The sequence below is a fragment of the Peromyscus californicus genome, unplaced genomic scaffold (assembly GCF_007827085.1).
Source record: "Peromyscus californicus insignis strain IS unplaced genomic scaffold, ASM782708v3 Scaffold_4__1_contigs__length_199733344, whole genome shotgun sequence".
NCBI classification, from domain to species: Eukaryota; Metazoa; Chordata; class Mammalia; order Rodentia; family Cricetidae; genus Peromyscus; species Peromyscus californicus.
The window spans coordinates 115,356,512-115,377,255 of record NW_026294562.1 but is presented as its reverse complement, the minus strand read 5'-3'; the positions used below and the strand labels follow the sequence as shown (position 1 = coordinate 115,377,255).

At 34.6% G+C, this 20,744-nt stretch overlaps 1 protein-coding gene across 7 annotated transcripts in view; it reads right to left on the bottom strand.

The window, feature by feature from the left end:
- LOC128093961 (Putative N-acetylated-alpha-linked acidic dipeptidase) overlaps positions 1-20,744 on the bottom strand; it is a 66,999-nt gene that overhangs the window by 14,501 nt on the left and 31,754 nt on the right. For 4 of the 7 annotated variants that reach the window (XM_052711910.1, XM_052711914.1, XM_052711915.1 and 1 more), the window contains 9 exons: positions 18,186-18,268; positions 16,216-16,279; positions 12,264-12,331; positions 10,074-10,165; positions 9,083-9,173; positions 6,918-7,182; positions 6,454-6,535; positions 4,735-4,827; positions 1,280-2,225 (listed from right to left, as the gene is read on the bottom strand). In XM_052711910.1, the coding sequence (XP_052567870.1) occupies positions 2,036-2,225; positions 4,735-4,827; positions 6,454-6,535; positions 6,918-7,182; positions 9,083-9,173; positions 10,074-10,165; positions 12,264-12,331; positions 16,216-16,279; positions 18,186-18,268 (1,028 nt within the window). In that variant the 3' untranslated portion in view covers positions 1,280-2,035. The other 3 variants (XR_008212809.1, XM_052711911.1, XM_052711913.1) reach the window with 2 other exon arrangements.

Below are 20,744 nucleotides of genomic sequence, written 5' to 3'. Positions count from 1 at the left end.
AAAAACAAATTGAGTAATGGTCTTTCTTTTTCTATTTTGTGGCCTCATTTGATAAATATCTTCAGTATGTCTTCTTTAAGACCTGGTAGAATTATCCAATAAAACCACCTGGCCCTGGACTTATTTGGCTTTTTATGCTTTTAATGTCTGCTTCTAATTCACTGGGGGTTTAATTCAGATAAGCTTAAATTGCTTATCTGATCTTGATTTAACTTTGGTAAGTGGTACCTATCAAGAAAATGATCCACTTCTTTCAGATTTGCCAGTTTCGTAGAGTACAGGATTTTAAAGTATGTCCTTATGATTCTCTGGATTTCCTCCATGTCTTTTCTAATTTTGCTAATTTATATATTCTGTCTCTCTGTCTTTTAGTTAATTTGAATGAGAGCTTATTGATTTTCTCAAAAAAAACCATTTGTTTCATTAATTCTATGTATTGTTTTATTTTGTTAATTTCAATCCCAAGTTTATTTCTTACCATCTATTTCTTTTGTGTGTGATTTCTTCATTTGTTCTAGAACTTTAAGATGTGCTGTTAAGTTACTAGTATGAGATCTCTCTTATTTTTTTAATATAGATAATTAGTGATATGACCTTGCCTCTTAGAACTGCCTTAAATGGGAACAAAAAATTAAAATCAAAATAAACAAACAAAAACCATGGAATTGATAGTTTTGGCCAACTACTCTTGGGTCTGAGGCCTGCCCTGGAGTGTGGTTGACACTGTATTTGAGAAAACTGATTTTCCCTTTCCCAGGAAATATCAATTGCAAATACCTCCTTGGTTAGAAGTGGATGTTTGTATTCACTTCCTCTCCCCCCTCTGGGATTTGTTCACCTTGAACATGTGCAGGTCTTTTGCATGCTGACACAATTTGAATTTTTTGCCTTATTGGTTTTTTGTTTGTTTTGATTTTTGGTTTTGGAATTTGTTTCTCTTTTTTGAGAGAGAGAATGTGCATGAAGTTGGATGGGTAGGAAGGTGATGAGAATATGGGAACATAGGTATTGTCAGTATAGGTGACCATTTCTTATAGCTTCTATGGATATCTAAAATTCTCATTACTTTTCTCATGGCAATGATTCAAAGTATCAGTGCTGATATAACTTGTCATTCTTTCTGATGTCTCTGCTTGTTCAAATAACTATGTGATCGCTTTCTTTTCTTCAGCCCTTACTGATAAATGTGAAATTTACTCAAGGCAGTTTGGTGTCACAAGAAAATCTGATAAACTACAGGAATAACTCAAAGCAAATAGAAAAGATGAACACTACAAAATACAAATGTATGATTTTAATATAAGCATATATTAAATATATATATATATATATTCATGTAATGAATGCAACCATGTTTGGTGAATTTTGTGTAAAAAGAAGGAAATGATAAACATAAAATTCAAGACTGTGATTACTTTTGACAGAAAAGACACAATTGTTCAGAAGTGAATGATATGATTACTGAGATTACAAATGTTAACTAATTATTAACTATACTAGTATGCTGTACATAATTTTAATAAAGTGAAATTTTTATTAAGTATAACTAATTGTGCTTTATAATGCAGAGTGATAAGGTTTACTAGAACTATGAATAGATCAGAAATCATCAGCTAGTCTCTCAGCTAGTGTTTGGTCAGGCAGCACCTAAGCCTCTGGATGGAGTAGCTTCGTGCACTGTCCCAGGTGTATTCCATAATGAAATGATGCCTGTTTACATTGAAATGACAGGGTTACATGCTGTATTAGATTTCTGATAACTATCTGCTAATGTCAGGTAAATGTTTTTGCTATGTTGCACTGTTCACCTTGGTTTTAATACTTAATTAAATTTCAAATTTCAGAAATATATTCTAAAAATAAAATATAAAATATTTATCCATTTTTCTTTTTTGAACCACAAGGAAAAAGAAAAGGAATATATATACATATACATACAGATATTACACATAATCATAAAATCTCAAACATTTATTTTTCTATGCAGGTCCTCCCAATAATCAGCCCTACTCAATATGTATTCTCTGAAGTACCCTTAGGCTACTTCTCTCAAAGTCTCTGCTGCAGCTTGCACTGTGAAGGCTGCAATAGAAATCTGTCTCTTCACTTCTCTCCAGGCCTTGGAAGGGTCCACTTTGCTATCAATATCAAAAAGAGCATCATAAATCCCTGGGAATGACTCTCCTGCATACTTGTTGTGGCTGCTTGGAGCGTAGATGATATGCCTGTTGATAAAATAGATTTCTGTCCATTCATTGCACAAACAATATATAAGAAAAAGAAGGCACTATATTCAAATTGCATACTCCTTATTTTGTTACTTGAATTATTCAGTTGTTTTCTGAACTTAAAATGCTATAATCTCCAGGCACATTAATACACACAATTTTTACTTTTAATGAATAACTCAAAGTGCTTCAGAGCTATACAAATAACAGTAAGGATTGCTAGTATGAACTGTGCTTATTATTTTAAAAGGTAACTCACTATTTTCTTTAATTACTAAAAATAAACTGTATAATGTTGATAACAGTGTCCTCAGAGGACAAAAGTGATCTGAGAAAAAAAAGTCATAAAATAATTAGTCTCCATGCACATTGCCAGTAAGTGATGATGTTTGCATCATACTCCCTGCTAAACACATCATGACATTGTGCTTATAGCCAGCCTAGTATGCACTAGTGTCAACTTTTTATTGTTTTGTTGGTACTGGGATTAAAAGCGTGTGTCACCACACTTGGCTGTTCCCTAGTGTGTCCTTGAACACACAGAGACTCTGCCTGCCATGTGATTGGATTAAGGGTGTGTGCTACCACTGCCTGACTTTTGTTTATGACTGGCTATGACCTCTGGTCTCCAGGCAAACTTTATTTATTAACATACCAATAAAATATCACCATATTTCAGCACAAATAAAATATCACTATAGGAGACATGACAGCAGAAGTGTAGGGCAGCTGAGCATATTATATCTACTCAGGCAGCAGAGAGATGAATGCTGATTATCCAATTACAGTCTTCATTTATTCCATCCAGACCTTGCATCATGTCATGATGCCACCTATATTAAGTATGTGTGTTCCCAAATTGGTTAAACATATCTGTAAACAAACTCACACCCAGAGGTTTGTCTCTTAGGTCATTCTAAATCTCATCAAGTTGACTATAGCATTAACCATCACAGTCTCCAACAATTCAAAATGACGCTGAGTAGAAATAATAATGCTGGATGTATCATAGTACTTAATTTGAAGCCACAATACAGAGCCCCAGTACCAAAAAAGCATATGACATGAAATAATACAGGGATTAAAGGAAAAGAAGAGATGGCCCAGAAATAAAACCTCACATTTCCAAAGATGTCAAAAAATATTCTTTGAGAAAAATAAAATAGCCTCTTCAACAAATGGTGTTGAGTAAACTAGGTAAAAGAATAAAATTATATACCTGTCTCTCACCCTACACAACAAGCATTTCATAATGGATCAAAGACCATAATGTAAGACCTAAAGCCCTAATAATGACAAAATATAGGGAAAACATTTCAAAGTGTAGGTATAGACAAGGATATTTGAGAAGAACTCCAGCTGCTAATAAATAATGCCAAGAATTGACTAATATGTCTTAAAGAAAATTTAAAGGTTTTGTTACAGCAGAGGACAATCAAATGAAGGGAATATCAATGAAATTGGAGAAAATCTTTTGTAGTTAAACACCTAACAGAGGATTGATTTCTAGAATATTTGAAGAATACACTCATTAAACACCCAGACCCTAAACAACTCAGTTAATAAATTGGTAAATGAAATAAACACACTGTTCTCAAAAGATGAAGCATAACTATCCAATAAACATGCTAAAAGGTGTTTACCACACTAATTATCAGGGAAATTGAAATTAAAACCACCTTGAGATTCCAGCTCTCCCCAGTAACTAACAAACAAGAACAAATGCTGATAAGGATGTAGGGAGATGGGAACATTTATACAGTAATGGTTGGGGTGTGCCTAGCCAAATTACTATAGGAATAAATATGAAAGTACCTCAAGAAAACTACAAATAGAACTGCCATATGAATCAGCTACCCCACTTCTGGGTGTATGCCTGAAGGACTCTCTACCTATGACAAGATAAATGCATACCTGTGCTTATTGTATCACTGTTCATTAAAACCAAGTCATAGGACCAGCCTAGAGAGCTATCAATGATTAATAGAAAAGAAAGTGGTATAAATACTCATGTGTGTGTGTGTGTGTGTGTGTGTGTGTGTGTGTGTGTGTGTGTGTGAAAAACAATGGGGTTTTATTCAGTTACCAAGAGGAATGGAATTATGCTGTTTGCTAGAAAAATGGATGTAATTAGAGATCAGCATATTATGCAAAAATAAGCCATATACAGAAGGATAAGTTACACTTGCTTTAATTATGTGTCATAGAACTCCTTAAAGACATGTGAAAAACAGAAAGGACATTGGAGGAATGAAGGAAGCCAGTGATAAGGGACAAGGGGACAGGGTACTTAGAGTGCTGAATGAGACTGGGATGAAGGACAAAGTATTTATATTTGAAACAAACATTCTTTAGAACCTAATTCTGTGTACAGTGAAATTTAAAGGTTTTGTTACAGCAGTAACAAAATTTTACCTCACTAAAATATTTTAAATAATAAAATTAAATAAACTATGATTTTTTTACACAATGTGATATTAGACTATAGAATTATTTTTTTCCTCACCTGTAGAAAGGTCTGCCTGGTAACCCTAAAGGATCAATGAAGGCACGTTCCAGATACATCAGCTGGTCATTCATAATTCTCAGTGATATAGGGCTAAAAAAGAAATTAATAAAGCTGTATCTCCATGAAGTTATGAACACCACCTGATAAACTATAAGTATGCAGTAAAATCAAACTCATTGATGCATTTTAAATCATTGTAACATTCAAATTAAGAATATCAGTAGCATTATACAGACTGAGCAGGTTGTATTTATGTATTTAGGAATATTGTAACAACAATTAGTAGAAAATGAGGTCATGAATTCCAAAAGAAAAAAAGAAGGGTATGAATAGATTGGAGAGAGCAATGAGAAGGTAGAAATGATATAATTGTATCATATCTCAAAAAAGTAATAAATTTAAAAAGAATATCAGCATGCATAATCCTCATATTTCAGAAATCCCATGAAATACTATTCAAATAGAACATGAACTATAAAACAGTAATGTATTGGTAAAACATGATACTAACTTTAATGCACAGGGAAATGAGAATTAATAATCCTGGGTTTATAATTACGGTCAGGTTTTTTTTCACCTTACAGATTCTAACAATCTACTCTCAGATTTAACATAAACATCGAAATGTGAAAATATATTAATATCTATTAAGTTTATGAAAATTAAAAATATTAAATAAGTGACAATTACAATATTCTTATTATTAAAGATAAATTTGTCAAGTATATAATCCTTACTTTACATTTTTATCAGTGTTCAAATATAATGTAGCAAATATTCTTACAGTGTTCACATTCTCAAGGGAGATTATGGGGTTGATGTAGGAGGTTATTATTGTTAATAAAAAAGAATCAATGCAATTAGAAATCTACCACCAACTCCCAAATAACTCAATGATTAATTATGGAATATAGTATTCTAATTACATCAAGATATAATTAGTGAATATTATAGTTTTAATAAATAGTTGTTTCATCCACTAATTTATATAATATAAATAGTATATAAAATGAAAATCATCTAGATTTTCATTTTATATTACTTTTAATAATAGTAGCATATAATAGTCCTTCGCTCTTGTAAATGCTTTTATAGTAAGTTTAACTTCAGAGCAATCCTGAGCATTATGCAGGGTTATAACTCTATGTCATAAACTAAGGATCAGTTTAGTGACATTTATAATTTTACAATTAACCAGTGAATTTTGTAAAATTTGTCAAATTCTGTTTATGGTTTTGGTTTTACACAGAATTATTCCCATTTGTTCAGCACTTCTAAAAATAACGACTTCACAGTATTTAATGTTCCTGATAAACTGGATTTTTTTACTGGAGATGAAAATGATCATGTGTGTGTGGACATAATGACTTCAAGCACAAGTAGAGAGAAGATCACTCCAAGAACAAAGGAATCCAGTTGGATTACGATGCACAGGAGTGAAAAAGGAACAAGTGAAACCAAAGCATGTTGGAGTCAATGTAAGTTTTATGTAAGAGGCTGGCAGGAAGGAGGCACTGTGGTTTAGTTACAATACATGTAAGAAATACAATCTCTGAATGATACAAAACCCTGAACAGGATATATTAGAGTGAAGACAGAAAACAAAGAAATTTCCCAAACTATTTCTGCAACAAAAATGTAAATTTTTATTATTTCAATTATATCTAACATATAATTAAATATATACAAATAAATCTAATATAATATATGACGTACTTGCTTTTGTCTAAGTCTTGAAGTTTCTTGTTGAATTCAGATGTAATCTCTGTAAAATTATTTACTGCAGAAAACAGTGAATCTGAAATGGAAATCCAAATTGTCAAAAGCTTTAAGAAGATGATTTCTAAAGCTGGAAAATTGGCAATGCCTTCAATCTCAGCACTCAGGGAGCTGAAGCAGGAGGGTCACTCTAGCTCAGAAGTTTAATACCAGCCAGTGCAAGATATGAAAGCACCATTTCTATAAAGGAAAAAACCACATGGTTTATGTACAATTAAAGATGTGCAAACAATATAGGAAGTCATTTTTTTATTTTATGAGGTATTTATATGTTGTAGCACATCTATGTAATTATAAACATTTTTTTTTTAAAAAAAAAGATCTTACCTGGTGCAATAGAAACAGTGATAAGAAATCATTAGAAACACAAAAGTGAATTTGAATGATAAATTGCAACATACCAAATGATACCATATATTCCTTCATCTCTTGTGGATGCTTCATTGAAATGTTGTAGATGTTTTCAGCATGCCTTTTCAGAGCTACAGCATAATCTTGACAGTCAAAGGGAAGCACTAAAGAATTGGCCAGTTCAAACACCAGCCCTCCTCGAACCTGAGCCACAGTGAGGTGATATTTAAATGTTGGATCATAAAATTTTTCCACCAACTCGTATGTTTCATAGACACTGTGATAGAGTGGATAGCTTCTGACTTTGTTTGTTTTCTACAAGTAAAAAACAAAATATATCTCTTGTATGATAGCTCATAACAAGACCCACCCACAACGTGGTATTTACTGTGGATATTATTAAGTTTGATCACTGATGAACAGGAACCATGGAAACTTAGGAACTTAGAATTTAGTAACGTGCTACTTTAGCTATGTGCAAATGAAAATACATGTACACATGCTGCAAAAAAATTAGTGTGAAAATATTCTTTGGGAGACACTCAAGAGAGCTGCCAGTCTACAAAAGAATACAGGAGATATGGAAATGTGTTGAGAGTTCAAAGTATGGACTAAACAATGTTACATCAGAAGATAGAGTATTTAAGAAGAGATTTGGGGAATTATTAGACCAATGAAGTAATATTGCAGAATAGAATATAGGTGACTATGTCAAATCATTTATCACTAAAAATTCCACTGAAGAACCTCTGAAAAGCAGCACGCTGCACAGTGGAGAGAAGTGATGCTCAATCTGGCATCAAAGAAGCTGTGTATATGAAAACTGAGGACTTTTCACACAGTAAACTGCTGACTAATGTCTTGATCTTTTCTCAATATACTCCTCTGTTACTGATATAAAGAACACTTCATTTAGTATTATGCTGAAGAGACAACAACTCAGGCATTATTAACGATGGAAGAGTTTCACTCTGACTGCAAAATTCATTACCAAAGACTTACAAACATTCACTGCTGTCTGAATAATACCATCTGACTTCAGGATTGGAGCACAATGGGAAATCAGAGTTGAGTCTAATCTATTTTCGCTGTGACTATATCCCTGTTTGAAATCATCTTAAATATAGTCTCTCTTGTATTTTAATAATTGTATTGGCTGGTTTTATGTCAGTTGACACGAGCTAGAGCCATCTAAGAGGAGGGAACTTTGATTGATAAAATGCCTCCATAAGATCAGGCTGTAGACAAACCTGTAAGGCATTTTTTTTTATTAATTAGTGATTGATGGATAAGAGCCTAAACCATTGTGGGTGGTGCCATCTCTGGACTGTGAGAAAGTCAGAACAAGCAAGCCATTAAGCAACACTCTCCCATGGCTTCTGCATCAGCTCATAGCTATAGATTCATGCCCTAACATCCTTCAATATTGAATAGCCCTTCCCAAGCTGCTTGGGTCATGGGGTTTCATCACAGCATTCATAACCCTAAATAAGACATTAACTGTGACATTCTTTCCTTGCTAACATAAATCTAAAAAATAAAAAGCAGACATAAATTACTACTTACAAACCTTGAAGTAAGTGAGCATTAGAAAAAAATTAAAAGGACAGAAGACTTTTCACTGTAAAACAAAACTCAGGGGTTGTTTGAACACAAAAGTAAAAAATCTCTAGCTATAAGCTTTTATAGAACTACTTCAAGATTTTAGAAAATATACACTTTTAAAACTTAAAACAATTGATCTAACACAACAAGAAAGGAAATGGAAAATGCCGTATGATTTTGTTGTATTATACCAATATTTTCAGAGATTTGTTATTTATTTGATGATATGAGCTACAATAACAGGCAAAAATCCAAATACTGCTAGGTCTTGCTGAATTGGATTAATTTTGAATGAAAACTGGGAAAGATGAATCCAAGATAATTCTCACTAACTTAAATGATGAAGTGAATATTGAGTAACCAAATAAATAAACCAGAATACATTTAAGGGAAATCATGGAAATTCCAGACTGCAGGAAGCAGGATGAGTGCCAAGTGGAATGTGAAGACAGGCTCAGAAAAACAGAAACAGACAACCAGCCAATGAGTCATAGCTAATTGGCTTTCCAATCCTTCCTCTATGCCAGAAGTACTTTTTGAAGTAAAATTTATTAATTTAGTTAAAAACATACCCACACTTATCCTTAATAATTTGTTCATTTAGACTTACCCAATTTTTAGTGTATCGTGCTCTTCCTGAAGCAATTCCAAGTCTTTGGAAAAACACTTCAAAATCATTGCCAGACCCCAGCTTGCTAATCCTTTCAGAGATAAAGTTTGTAGAATTAGTTTAGAGTGCCATGTTCATTCTATGAAGATCAAATGTCAATTGCTAAATTCTAGTTGTACCATTACGAATATGATAGCCTTAGACACATAGTTCAAATAGGATATTTACTCCAGTTCTGAAAACGTGTTTCCTCTGTAATACAATTCTATGGAGTGGCACGTTTATAAGTCACAGATTTATTTAAGGATTCTGGAAGTTGGAAAATAGTTTCCTTCAAACTATTTGCTTCATTTGTTTCTGTTGTACATTTTCAGATAATTAGAACAAAATGAATTCTACCTGATCATTTTCAGTTATTGACACTGTAGATGTCTGCATTTACAAACTATTGAATACTTATTTCCCTTCTCTTTCATGTAAAGACATAGCCACACAGTCATAGTTTTAATTTATCAAAGTAAACAAAATATTTGTTAACTGCATAACGTTCAGGAAAATGAATAATTATAGACAGACATGGCATGGATATTTGACAGAAAGTGTCTTTCATTTTCTCCATTGTGACCTTTAACATGTACCACGTACAAGCATCATGTATCCTTAGGGCACCATTGTTCTCCCTTTCCTTTCAAAATATTTAAAGATTATTTTTCACAGTGCACTTTGAAGGGCCATTTCTTTAGAACCTTGGCTGCTGCCTCTTGCATGCAATGCAGCTTGCTCAAAAAATCAGCTTTGGAAACTCATAGATTTAATTTCAAAACACAGGGTAATATTTCATTGCAAATCTAACCACTGCATTCATTTGTCAGATATCAGAGCATTTTAAAAGTTACTTTTTACTAAAAATTGAAAAAAGGGTACCCTTTTATTCACAAAAAAAACCCACAGAACAACCAAACTGGGTAGGATGGTTAGGTTGTTTGTGTACCTGGGCATTCCTCTGAATTCTGGTGAAGGACTCCTTTCTCTCCAGCTGTCATAAAGAGATTTGTCTTCAAATCCTTCATCCGGGCTTTGCAGCTACACATATAAAAAGACAAGAATACTCACAAATCTGGTGCATAAACTTAAATGGCCCTCAATGAGAAAGTGGAGAGTGAAACTACATTACAGCAAAACAAGAGATGAGATCTCTACATTTGAATTGGTGTGAACTATGGGACTGCTGTGTGGTGCTATGTGAGAATGCTTTCCTGGTATGCCGGAGGCTTTGGGTTCAATGCCCAGCACATGAATTTGACAGTTACATTAAGAAATTTCTGAAGGGAAAATGTCTGTGCATGTGTAGTTGCAAGTGTGAAGATGTGGAGTGCATAGAAAAGAATTCAACAAACTATTAGCAAGGCACAAGTCATTGTCTGTGGAAGAACAATCATAGGTCTGTTTTCAAAGACAGAAGGAAACTACTTTCAAAATCATATACTTCTGCTACTCCTGTAAATAAATATATGGAACAACCTTATTAATGGAAATATTCCTGTTAATATTGCTTCTTGTCAGTAGGATTGCTGAAATCTTACATGATATGTATCGAAGTCATTAAATAACATAACAAAGTGCAACGTAATTAATGGTATTTTTTAATTGGTTGCTTGTTGTAATTGTGCTAAACATTAGGCTTGAAACTTATTATCTGTTTGGTTTTGTTGTTGTTGTTGTTGTTGTTGTTGTTGGTATAAAACTTAAAAGAGAGGCCAGGCAGTGGTGGCACATGCTTAAAGAGATGCTGGGTTGTGGTGGCACATGCCTTTAATCCCAGCACTTGGGAGGCAGAGCCAGGTGGATCTCTGTGAGTTCAAGGCCAGCCTGGTCTACAAAGCGAGATCCAGGGAAGGCACCAAAACCACACAGAGAAAACTTGTCTCAAAAAACAAAAAAAACAAAAACAAAAACAAATAAACAACAAAAAAGAAACTTAAAAGAGTGAAGCATAACCTATTATTGAATTTTAGAATTAGAATATATCAAGTTGTATAAGGAATATTTGATAAGCTAAGCATAACTAAGGTTTCAAAGTTGTTTATGGTTCAGTGGAAGAATTATACAATATTTTAATTCATACTTAATAACTGTCAAGTGTACTAGTTCTCAGAAAGGTCAACTCAAAAAATTATTGACCACCTATACTATTTAAAGTTTTTATACAAAAATGTAGAAGTCACTGTATTATATACTGAAACAAATGTATCTATAAATAATTATACAGACACAAATTAGATTTTCTAGCGTGGGAAGAGAATAAGAAGATATATCAGCCTCTTCAAACATAAAATATGAATAAAGAAAAAATTGTTTCACTCACACAAATTCATCCTCCATTTTCTTAAGAAGCAAACATTTAAAGGTATAATATTGTATTAAATTATCAGTTTATCAAGCAAACCTTTGTAAATAACTGCAAATGCTCTCCCGCAAAAGTGGTTTTTGCAGTGCATTCCAGGTTAGTCTCAAAAATCTGTCATGCAGCTAGAATGATGGTACACACCTATAATTCCAGCACTCTGGAGGCTGAGACAGGAAGATCTGGAGCTCAAGTCCAGATACATCTGGACTACCTATCAGGACCCTTTCTTAAAAAAGCCTTTCACACAGAAGTGTTGGTGATGCCTCTCAACCACCTTCAGTATCTGTTGCTGCTAAGAGAGTTAGAAAGCATGTCAGGCCTTCTTGATGGACCCACAGGTTGGAGCACAAGGCAAAAGATAAGAAGGCATCTATAAGGCATCATCCTGTCTTTGTCCCAAAATGATTCTGCATTTTCACTTAAGACATTGTTTTTCCTACATTCTGAGTTAATTGATTTCACCATAAAGGGGGTATAAAGCAGTTATAGAGTACAGGAATTAAACTTAGTTTAAGCAAATGTGTGAGGCTAGTGACTGCTTTGAAAGGTGTGCTTACTTATTATCAAACTGGGAACGGTAGGCAGAATGCAGCCAAAAGGCTGCCTCACAGGGGTTAGGGAGATGGGAAGTAGTATCAGGAGAAAGAGTTGGTTAATTGTGACAGTTCAGGAAAATAAAGTTGGCTATAAACAATATCAATGTGCAACATAATAATTGCACCCCAAGAAAGTATCATTTGCAACATTCCTAAGATGGTTTGTCTTTCTCTTTACCTCTTTTGTTAGGTTGTACACTAAGCTGTGCATCAGTGGTGTGCAATCGACTCTTAGAGTATAGTTTCCTGAAACAGAAGGGATAGAATGGTTTATTTGTTTTGTTTCTGTTATTATTTATTCAAAGATTGTTGCAAAATTCTATACAGAAAGATCCCTTCAAACATGCAATTAATGAAAACTCTCTAATGTTCCCCTCTTAGTGTAAAAATCCAATGTCATTGCCACTGACAAAGCTGAAACTAGGCCTGAGGTTGGGAAGAGAGCTAAATTGTAGGCTATCCATCCAAATCATCGAATCCCATGCTATCCAAGACCTCTGCCTTAAGGTCTTTGCAAATACTGATCCCTCAGTCTGGATCAGTGTTCTACATCATATTAGCATGACTTCTTCACCGTTTGGCCTCATGTTACATTTTCTGAGTGATCTCCTTCACTCCTCTATGTGACACTGCATTGTATCCAATCCATACTAGCTACTGTCCTCCTTTCTTACCCTTGGTCTGTTTTTAACATCACTCAACTCCCTCACACATTGACTAACTGTCTTATCATTACTTTCCTCCAAATGGACTGTTAGAGAAGAGCCTGTACACATGAGTCCACAGCATGAGATTCCTTCCAGGAATGTTATGTATCTTTTATTCTCAAACTAAAGGATCCATGTCACTGAAGGCTGAATAGTGCAGGCTTGCAAATCCAACACTCGGAAGACTGAAACAGGATTTTCAGGAGCTCCATGTCAGACAGGACTACAAAGTAAGAACTCTATCTCAAAAAATATAGAATAGATATATAAATAGATATGTAATTTTTGATACACACATGTATTTATATGAGAGTGCTGAAGGGAGATGGTTAGAAGGCATGAATTGCAATTTAAATGCTCTATTCTTGGGACCAAAGAATTCTATTTGCGGCTCTCTATTAACTTTAAACATCATATAGAAAAGTGCATATACATAAAAAGATACTTGCTGCAATATCAGCTGCAGAACTGAAATGTAATTGTTCTATTGAATATACCACAGAAGTGCTTCTATTGTTTTTTGTCACTGTTTTCTTTTTCATTAAGGGATTATAAGTTTAGTAACTCAATGTATATTCAGCATATGTTATAGGAACCCACAAAGATTCCAACTTTTAGTTTGTTTCCCTTTTGACTCAAGGTCAGACAATCAGAGTTTACTTTGCCCCATAAGGCTGCATAACAGGATGTTTTGGCCAAAGGCATGGTTACCAGGTGTATTATGCTTCAAGGCCTAATTACAAGATGCTTTGGCATAAGGCATAGTTACCCGGTGTTTAGAGAATTAAAAAAAAAAAAAAAAAAAAAAAAAAACAAGCCGGGCGGTGGTGGCGCACGCCTTTAATCCCAGCACTCGGGAGGCAGAGCCAGGCGGATCTCTGTGAGTTCGAGGCCAGCCTGGTCTACAGAGCGAGATCCAGGAAAGGCGCAAAGCTACACAGAGAAACCCTGTCTCGAAAAACCAAAAAAAAAAAAAAAAAAACACAAAACAAGTCTACACTTGTTTGTACTTTGTACCTTGATCTTGAAAGCGGGAGCTCTTTTTCCTCTCTCCTTGCTAGTGTATAAAAAGCCCATTAGGAAAAACTCGAGGCAACTGGAGCCTTCCAAAAGATATCCTGTGTTTCTGTCTTTTTTTTCATCTACGTCTGTATTTTTTTTCCTATCTAGCATTTCTCAATTCCTCGCTCCTTTCTACAAGAACTGTTCTACAGGTCAGGGATGAACCCTGACACATATGGAAGTTTTATATAATGTTTTCTGAGTGAAAAGATGGATCTAGAACCATTTATCTGTAACTTAATACCAATGTCCTGTAAGAACTAACATGAGGTAAAAAGCATAATATTTAGGGTGGCTCTGAGCTCATCCTTTCCCTAGCAGGTGACCTGTGGGAAGTTATTTAACTTCTCTGAGTCACAGCTTCCTCTTTGCACAATAGAGGTAATATAAGTACCTACATCACATGATGGTTACATTACATACCACTTAAATGGAAAGTGATTAAGACAGCATCTAAATCACTTCCGATATATATGTCAGCTAAATAGTCTGAGAACCTACATGACAGAAACACTTGCTTTCCTCCAAATGGACTGTTAGAGAGAAGCCTATACATATGTGTCCATAACATGAGATTCCTTCCAGGAATGTTATGTATCTTTTTTTCTCAAACTAAAGGATCCATGTCACTGAAGGCTGAATAGTGCAGGCTTGAAAATCCAATACTCGGGAGACTAAAACAGAATTTGAAGATGACAGTTCTTTTGGAGAGGACATTAAGAGTTGTTTATGAGCCGGGCGGTGGTGGCGCACGCCTTTAATCCCAGCACTCGGGAGGCAGAGCCAGGCGGATTTCTGTGAGTTCGAGGCCAGCCTGGACTACCAAGTGAGTTCCAGGAAAGGCGCAAAGCTACACAGAGAAACCCTGTCTCGAAAAACCAAAAAAAAAAAAAAAAAAGAGTTGTTTATGATTGCTTTTAATTTTTTTTAATTTTATAAACTCTATTAACAAAATAATTGAAAATTAAAAAACGTTTTGTTATATATATGATTGCATTTTAACATAAATTCACAAATATGTGTTTTATTTTACTTAAGAAATGAACATCTAAGAAAAAATGCAATATGAAATGAGATATTTGGTATCTCAATCACACTGTACCTATGTGTACTTGTTATTGATCCTAAAAAATTATGATCTAGTTCCACATATGACATAGTTATCTAAGGCTAGTGATGTACTAAAATACCAGACAAGTCAAATGTTTGAATCTATCAGTAAAAATAACAACATCATTTTGCATTATTTGAAAAATTTATTTGGAGTATTTATTCTGTAAGGCACACACATGCCATATGATCATATTTGTACTTGCATTTTTGTAATGTAGGAAAATAAATGCAGGACATGGGGCATGCTAGGTCACCTCTTTGTCACTGTGCTTTAACTCTAGCTCCCAGAACATATGATTTATGTAAGGAAAGAATGATAATAACATTGAGGATTTTGAATAGTCACTGTATGCATGTCAGATATCACGGAGTTTGCAAATACCAATTCATTTTAAAAGCATGATAAAAGACTTTGAGATAGGCATTTTCTTTAGAGGTAAACAATTCAAACACACACAAACACACACACACACACACACACACACACACACACACACACACACACACACCCCTTAAAGTCACAAAGGAAGGAGATGGCAGTCTGTTCTGAATGGCACTTTCATTGTCCATTAACTGAGAGGAGGAAGGGGAACTGACCTGCACCAAGAAGGCTAAATTTTGAAACAATTGTACTCAGAAATGCAGATGAAGAAGAAAATGTAAATGTCAATGTGACTCCATCAAGGCATTATGTTACCATGTTGGCATAGTAAATTTACACTGTGTGTGTGTGTGTGTGTGTGTGTGTGTGTGTGTGTGTGTGTGTGTGTGTGTGTGTCATGGTGCACATGTACATGTGGTAGTCAGAATACAACTTTATGGAGTCACTTCTCACTGTCCATCTTTAAATGGGTTTCTAGGATACAACTTATTTTGTCTGACCTGTCTGAAAGTGCCTTTGCTGACTTAGCCATCTCTCCAGTTTCTATATTTAAATGTAATATGCCATTCAAAAGCAAAAGATTCAAGTTCATGACTTAGGCAGTCAAGTAATTGTCACTATATTTAGAAGAATCTGAGAGAGGAGGCAAAGTAAGGAATACTGCCTTCCTGGACCAGCACTGCAATACAGATTGAGGGAAATGCCTCTTATTCACTCATGCAGTCAGCCCTGAATCAATGGAAGTGGTGTGAAACAGCCACACATATTCTAACCCCATGTTAATTCTGTATTAGAATACAATTCTTCTACTAAATTGCTACCTCCAGAGTAATAATATGTTTTCTATAGAGGCCAACAATATTCACCTTCTATGGAAGAATCAGCATTAATATAAGCCACACCACGTTCTTGGAGAAGTCTGGAATGTTCCTATAATAAGATATTAAAAAACAAACAAATAAATAAAAGAAAAACTATAAGTGTTATATAATTGCCTCCGACCCAAGACCTATGCCTTTTTTGAATGTAGATTTTTGAATGAAGATGGATCATGTGTCCCACAAGTTTGGCGTATAAAAGTATCAAAAGAAAGTTGGATTGAGAAAGTTCTACAGTGGTTGCCAGTGAGAAACAAGAGCACAGTTTCTAAACTACGTTTGAGAGCATGAATACACACCGTAGATGAGACGGCAGTTGTGGTTTTGAACATGCACAACTGTCCCTCATAATTTTTCTCAGTAAACATCAATTTAGGAGACTTTTCAGTAGAAATATACTTTAAAAAATACTGTCATTATTTAAGCAGAGGTGATTTCTGGGATTCACAAGGAATGAGCTGTTTCCCATTTAGTGGTCAGGAAATTTACAAAGGAAATCTGACCATGAAGCCAATTTCTCTTGTAGTATTTTGCCACCTACTGGTAATTTGACTGATTGCACACTTTTAGAACTAAGAAGAGTAGCAAAGCGCTACTAAGATATTTTGGATCTCTGAAACATTGCATTTCCTGAGAAATTTGATTGTAAGGAAGAAAATAAGGAAAGTCTATGCAACTCTGAATGATAAAAGACAATATGATCACAATTGGTTCAGGGCTCGAGACAGGAGGATTGTGGGTGTTCCAGGTCATCATGGGCAAAATAACAAGATTGAAAACCAAAAATAAAATAAAATAACAATAACGATAACAATTCTATAGATGCAAACTGTGTCCTGAAATATTCATAGGTTTGCCTGACACCGGGATAAAACTTTTTTTGTGGAGAAAAACTTCACCTTGAACAACAGAAATTCAGCAGGTTTTCAGAGAAACCTGTAACACTTATATTTAACAGGAGTCACATGAGCATTCACAGCAACAAGAGGAAACTGGCAGAGCAGATATCAGTGCTGCATGTATTTACTGCTCTGTTACTCCAAGCCAATAATAAATTCTGATGGAGTTACTATTTAGGGGTCCTGATATATACTCTGACTGCCTCACTGTCTACCATATTTAATAGATAGGGGACAAGAAGATAAATGTAAACTAAGCCTTACTATAGAAACTGAGGGCTCATTGTGACTAGCACTTGAAGCTGTTTTGGGTGGTGTGGAAGAAACCCATTAGAAACTTCCATGTTCTTTTTTGCATTTGGTGCCCAGTACACTGATTTATTTACTGTATTGCATTGTCAAAACATAAAGATAAATTAGTTTCAATAGTTGACATTAGGTGTTTCTCAAAATTCAAATAAAACTGAATTCTTAAAATAAGATAATTTTTGCTGGTTTTTAAAAATTATTATACTTTTATTGATTGATTTAGTGTTTGTGTGCATGCTATGGGAGCATCCATGCCATGACACATATGCGGTGGTAAGAAAACATATTGCAGCTGTCTGCTCTCTCCTCCCACCATCTGGGTCCCAAGAATTGGACTCAAATCATCAGCTTGGCAGCAAGTGCCTTTATCAGCTGAGTGATCTTCTTGCCCTCTTGTAGATTTTTGAGCAATGATGCTATCCTTTGGGATAATTAGGCATGTGCAACCTGTCCTATGGGCAATATGCAGTCAAGTATAGGTATCAATGCAGTCCAACACAAAACTGTAAACATTATGAAATGATTGTCATTTGGTGACTCTTAAGAATAACTTGATTCTGTGATTATTCCAAATGAATTTTGTCTACAGGACATTATATTGCAATATCAAAAGTTTGAACACACAACAGAGATGTTTTAGAAAAACTCTAAGCATTGCCTGACTGGAATCTTTTGTTATTTCTCCAAGCTTCACAAAAAAAAATGTCCCAACTGCTTTGTCATTTATATGGAAGCAAACTGTCAACCTACCTCTGCCCACTCAGTAGAACCAAGAAGGCCAAATTCTTCTGCATCCCAACTTGCAAACAGAATTGTTCTTCTAGGTCTCCATCCTAAAATACATGTGGATAACACATAAATGCTGCAAAGTATATCATACACCCAAGACATGGAGAAGTCTACAAGATGGGAAAACCTTAAGTGCTGGGGTGTTTTTCCACTTAGAAAGTAGGAATGTGGATCACATCCTTACTTATAAAATTTCTTTTTGTGTGTTTTAAAAATGAAATCAGCTAAAAATCAAATAGTATACTTTAATGGCAAAAATAATGTAGAGAAAGAAATCCCCAGGATGCCATGAGATATTCAAAATGTTTTACAATTGACCATGAGTAGGAAACCACAGTGATCTGCAGATGCCTGACAGACTGAGAAGCCGCAGGTACACCCTGTGCTGCAGAGGTAGACAGAACTGTGGGAGACTATGCAGAATCCTGCCAAGTTACTCTGCAGTAACATCATCCATACCTCAGGGCCATCTGATTCTGTGATTTTTTTCTCTACTTTCATGTAAAATTGGTTATCAATGGCTTATTTTGAGGTAGCAACATTTATTGATATTGAAAGACATGCAATTTGATAAGTAGAATTTATGATTTCGAGGTAATAGACACTGCCCCTGGAATTGAAAAAAGATATAGTTTTAAACCCTGATTTTCTCACTTCCTAGATGCAAGTGAGATTGTGCAATACAAACTAAGCTTTCATGTCTTCATCTAAAAACCAGAATAGCAGAACAAAGAAGAGACACCTTTTGATTGTCAGGATCATTAAATGGAATACTGTTTATGAAGCATTTAGTAAATGCTATCAGGTTCTTGTAATTCTGATAAATATTTTGGTATATTTATTAAGCATGTTTTCTTTATAACTGTTAAATCCAAAGTTTTCTTATTGTCCAATGTGTTATGGTATTATTAAATTCCCTAACCATATATTCTTTGAGAACATCCTTTAGTTATGACAATGTGGATTTGTATACACTTTAGAAATTTTCTTGTGAAATCATGAAACCTTTTGTAATGAGGTTAAACACAACCAAGTTCATGAACTATGTAAACACCCATCTCCCAAATTGTGTTTGTTAAAATGTAAATGGTGCACACCTTTTATTTTCAACAGAGATGACAGGAGTTTTCTTTTATTTTATGTTTTCTTTTTTTTTCATTTTTCTTTATCAAGAAATTTTCTACTCATTCCACATACTATCCACAACCCCCCCTACTCCATCCTCCCACGCCCCAGCCATCTTTCTCAAGCCACTCTGCAACCCCACATCCCCAAAATTGAGGTTTCCCATGGGGAGTTAGCAGATGTACCAAATCCAGTCTTCGACCTCTGTCACACATTACCTATAAAACCCTAGGCTAATATATGTAAAGTGGGAACAGAATATGGAAAATGTTTCCATGGTTGCTGTGGCATTAAAATAAATGACATATGTAAACAGTTTCTCAGAATATAGCACCCAAACTAAACATGCTTTCTTATTGTTAATTAATAGTTAAGGGCTACAAGATGGTTCTGCTGGTAAATGTACTTGCTGCTAAGTCTGACATCATGAGTTTGATGCCTGGAATTCACTATGAAAGAAAAAACAGACTTCTACAAGCTGTCTTCTGATTTCCACGCACTCTGTGATATGCATGCATGTACACACACACAATAAATAAATGTATACATGTATATGTATATAAACATTGTACATATATACACATATGTGGCCTACATTGTGCAGAACCCAGTTACCTTGTTTGAAGAATCTGTTAAGAGAATAAATGATTGGATCTCTATATGTAATGATTATAAACCTACCAAGCCAGACCATAGCCCAACAGAGAGATGGAATCTGTGCAGAAAATTGCACCCTAAACCTTGGAGCCAGTGGCAATTGATAGCTTCTGGGAGAGGGTTGGGAAGTTTGCTCTAAGAATGTAGTTCCTACTAAGTGGACCATGCTCCAAGAGAAGGCTACACATCCAAGAATATTTAGGCAGCACAAATTTGTCTTGATAGGTTAAAAAAATATGGCATAAATGTGGGTGAGAAGGGAAGAGTTGGGGAAGAGTGATAATGATTTAAAAAAAACACATTTTAGGAAATTCACAAAGAATGGATTAAAATAAACTCTAAGGGACACACAAAATATTTCTTAATTAAAAAATATTTCTGCAAAAAAACCACAACTATCTCCTTTTGATTAATTTTAATATATCAATTGAAGATTCTAAAGACTTACTTAATGGTGGTAAGTGTATGAATGGGAATAAGATGATTTGGACATCTAGTTTAAGACAGAGGGCCACTTGGAAGAACCATAAAAAATTTTCTAGTTAGATCCTTTTTCTCCTGAGTTACATAGTACAGGTGACCTGAGGTGCTATGATGGATGGAGGAGAAAGGGATTGTCTCTCCCAGTTCTTGACCAGGAAATTCTTGACAGAGCAAAAATAGCCAAGTGACTTATTTCAGATTGTCAGATAATATATAAATATTTTATAAACTAATTAAAAATAATAAAAAACCAGC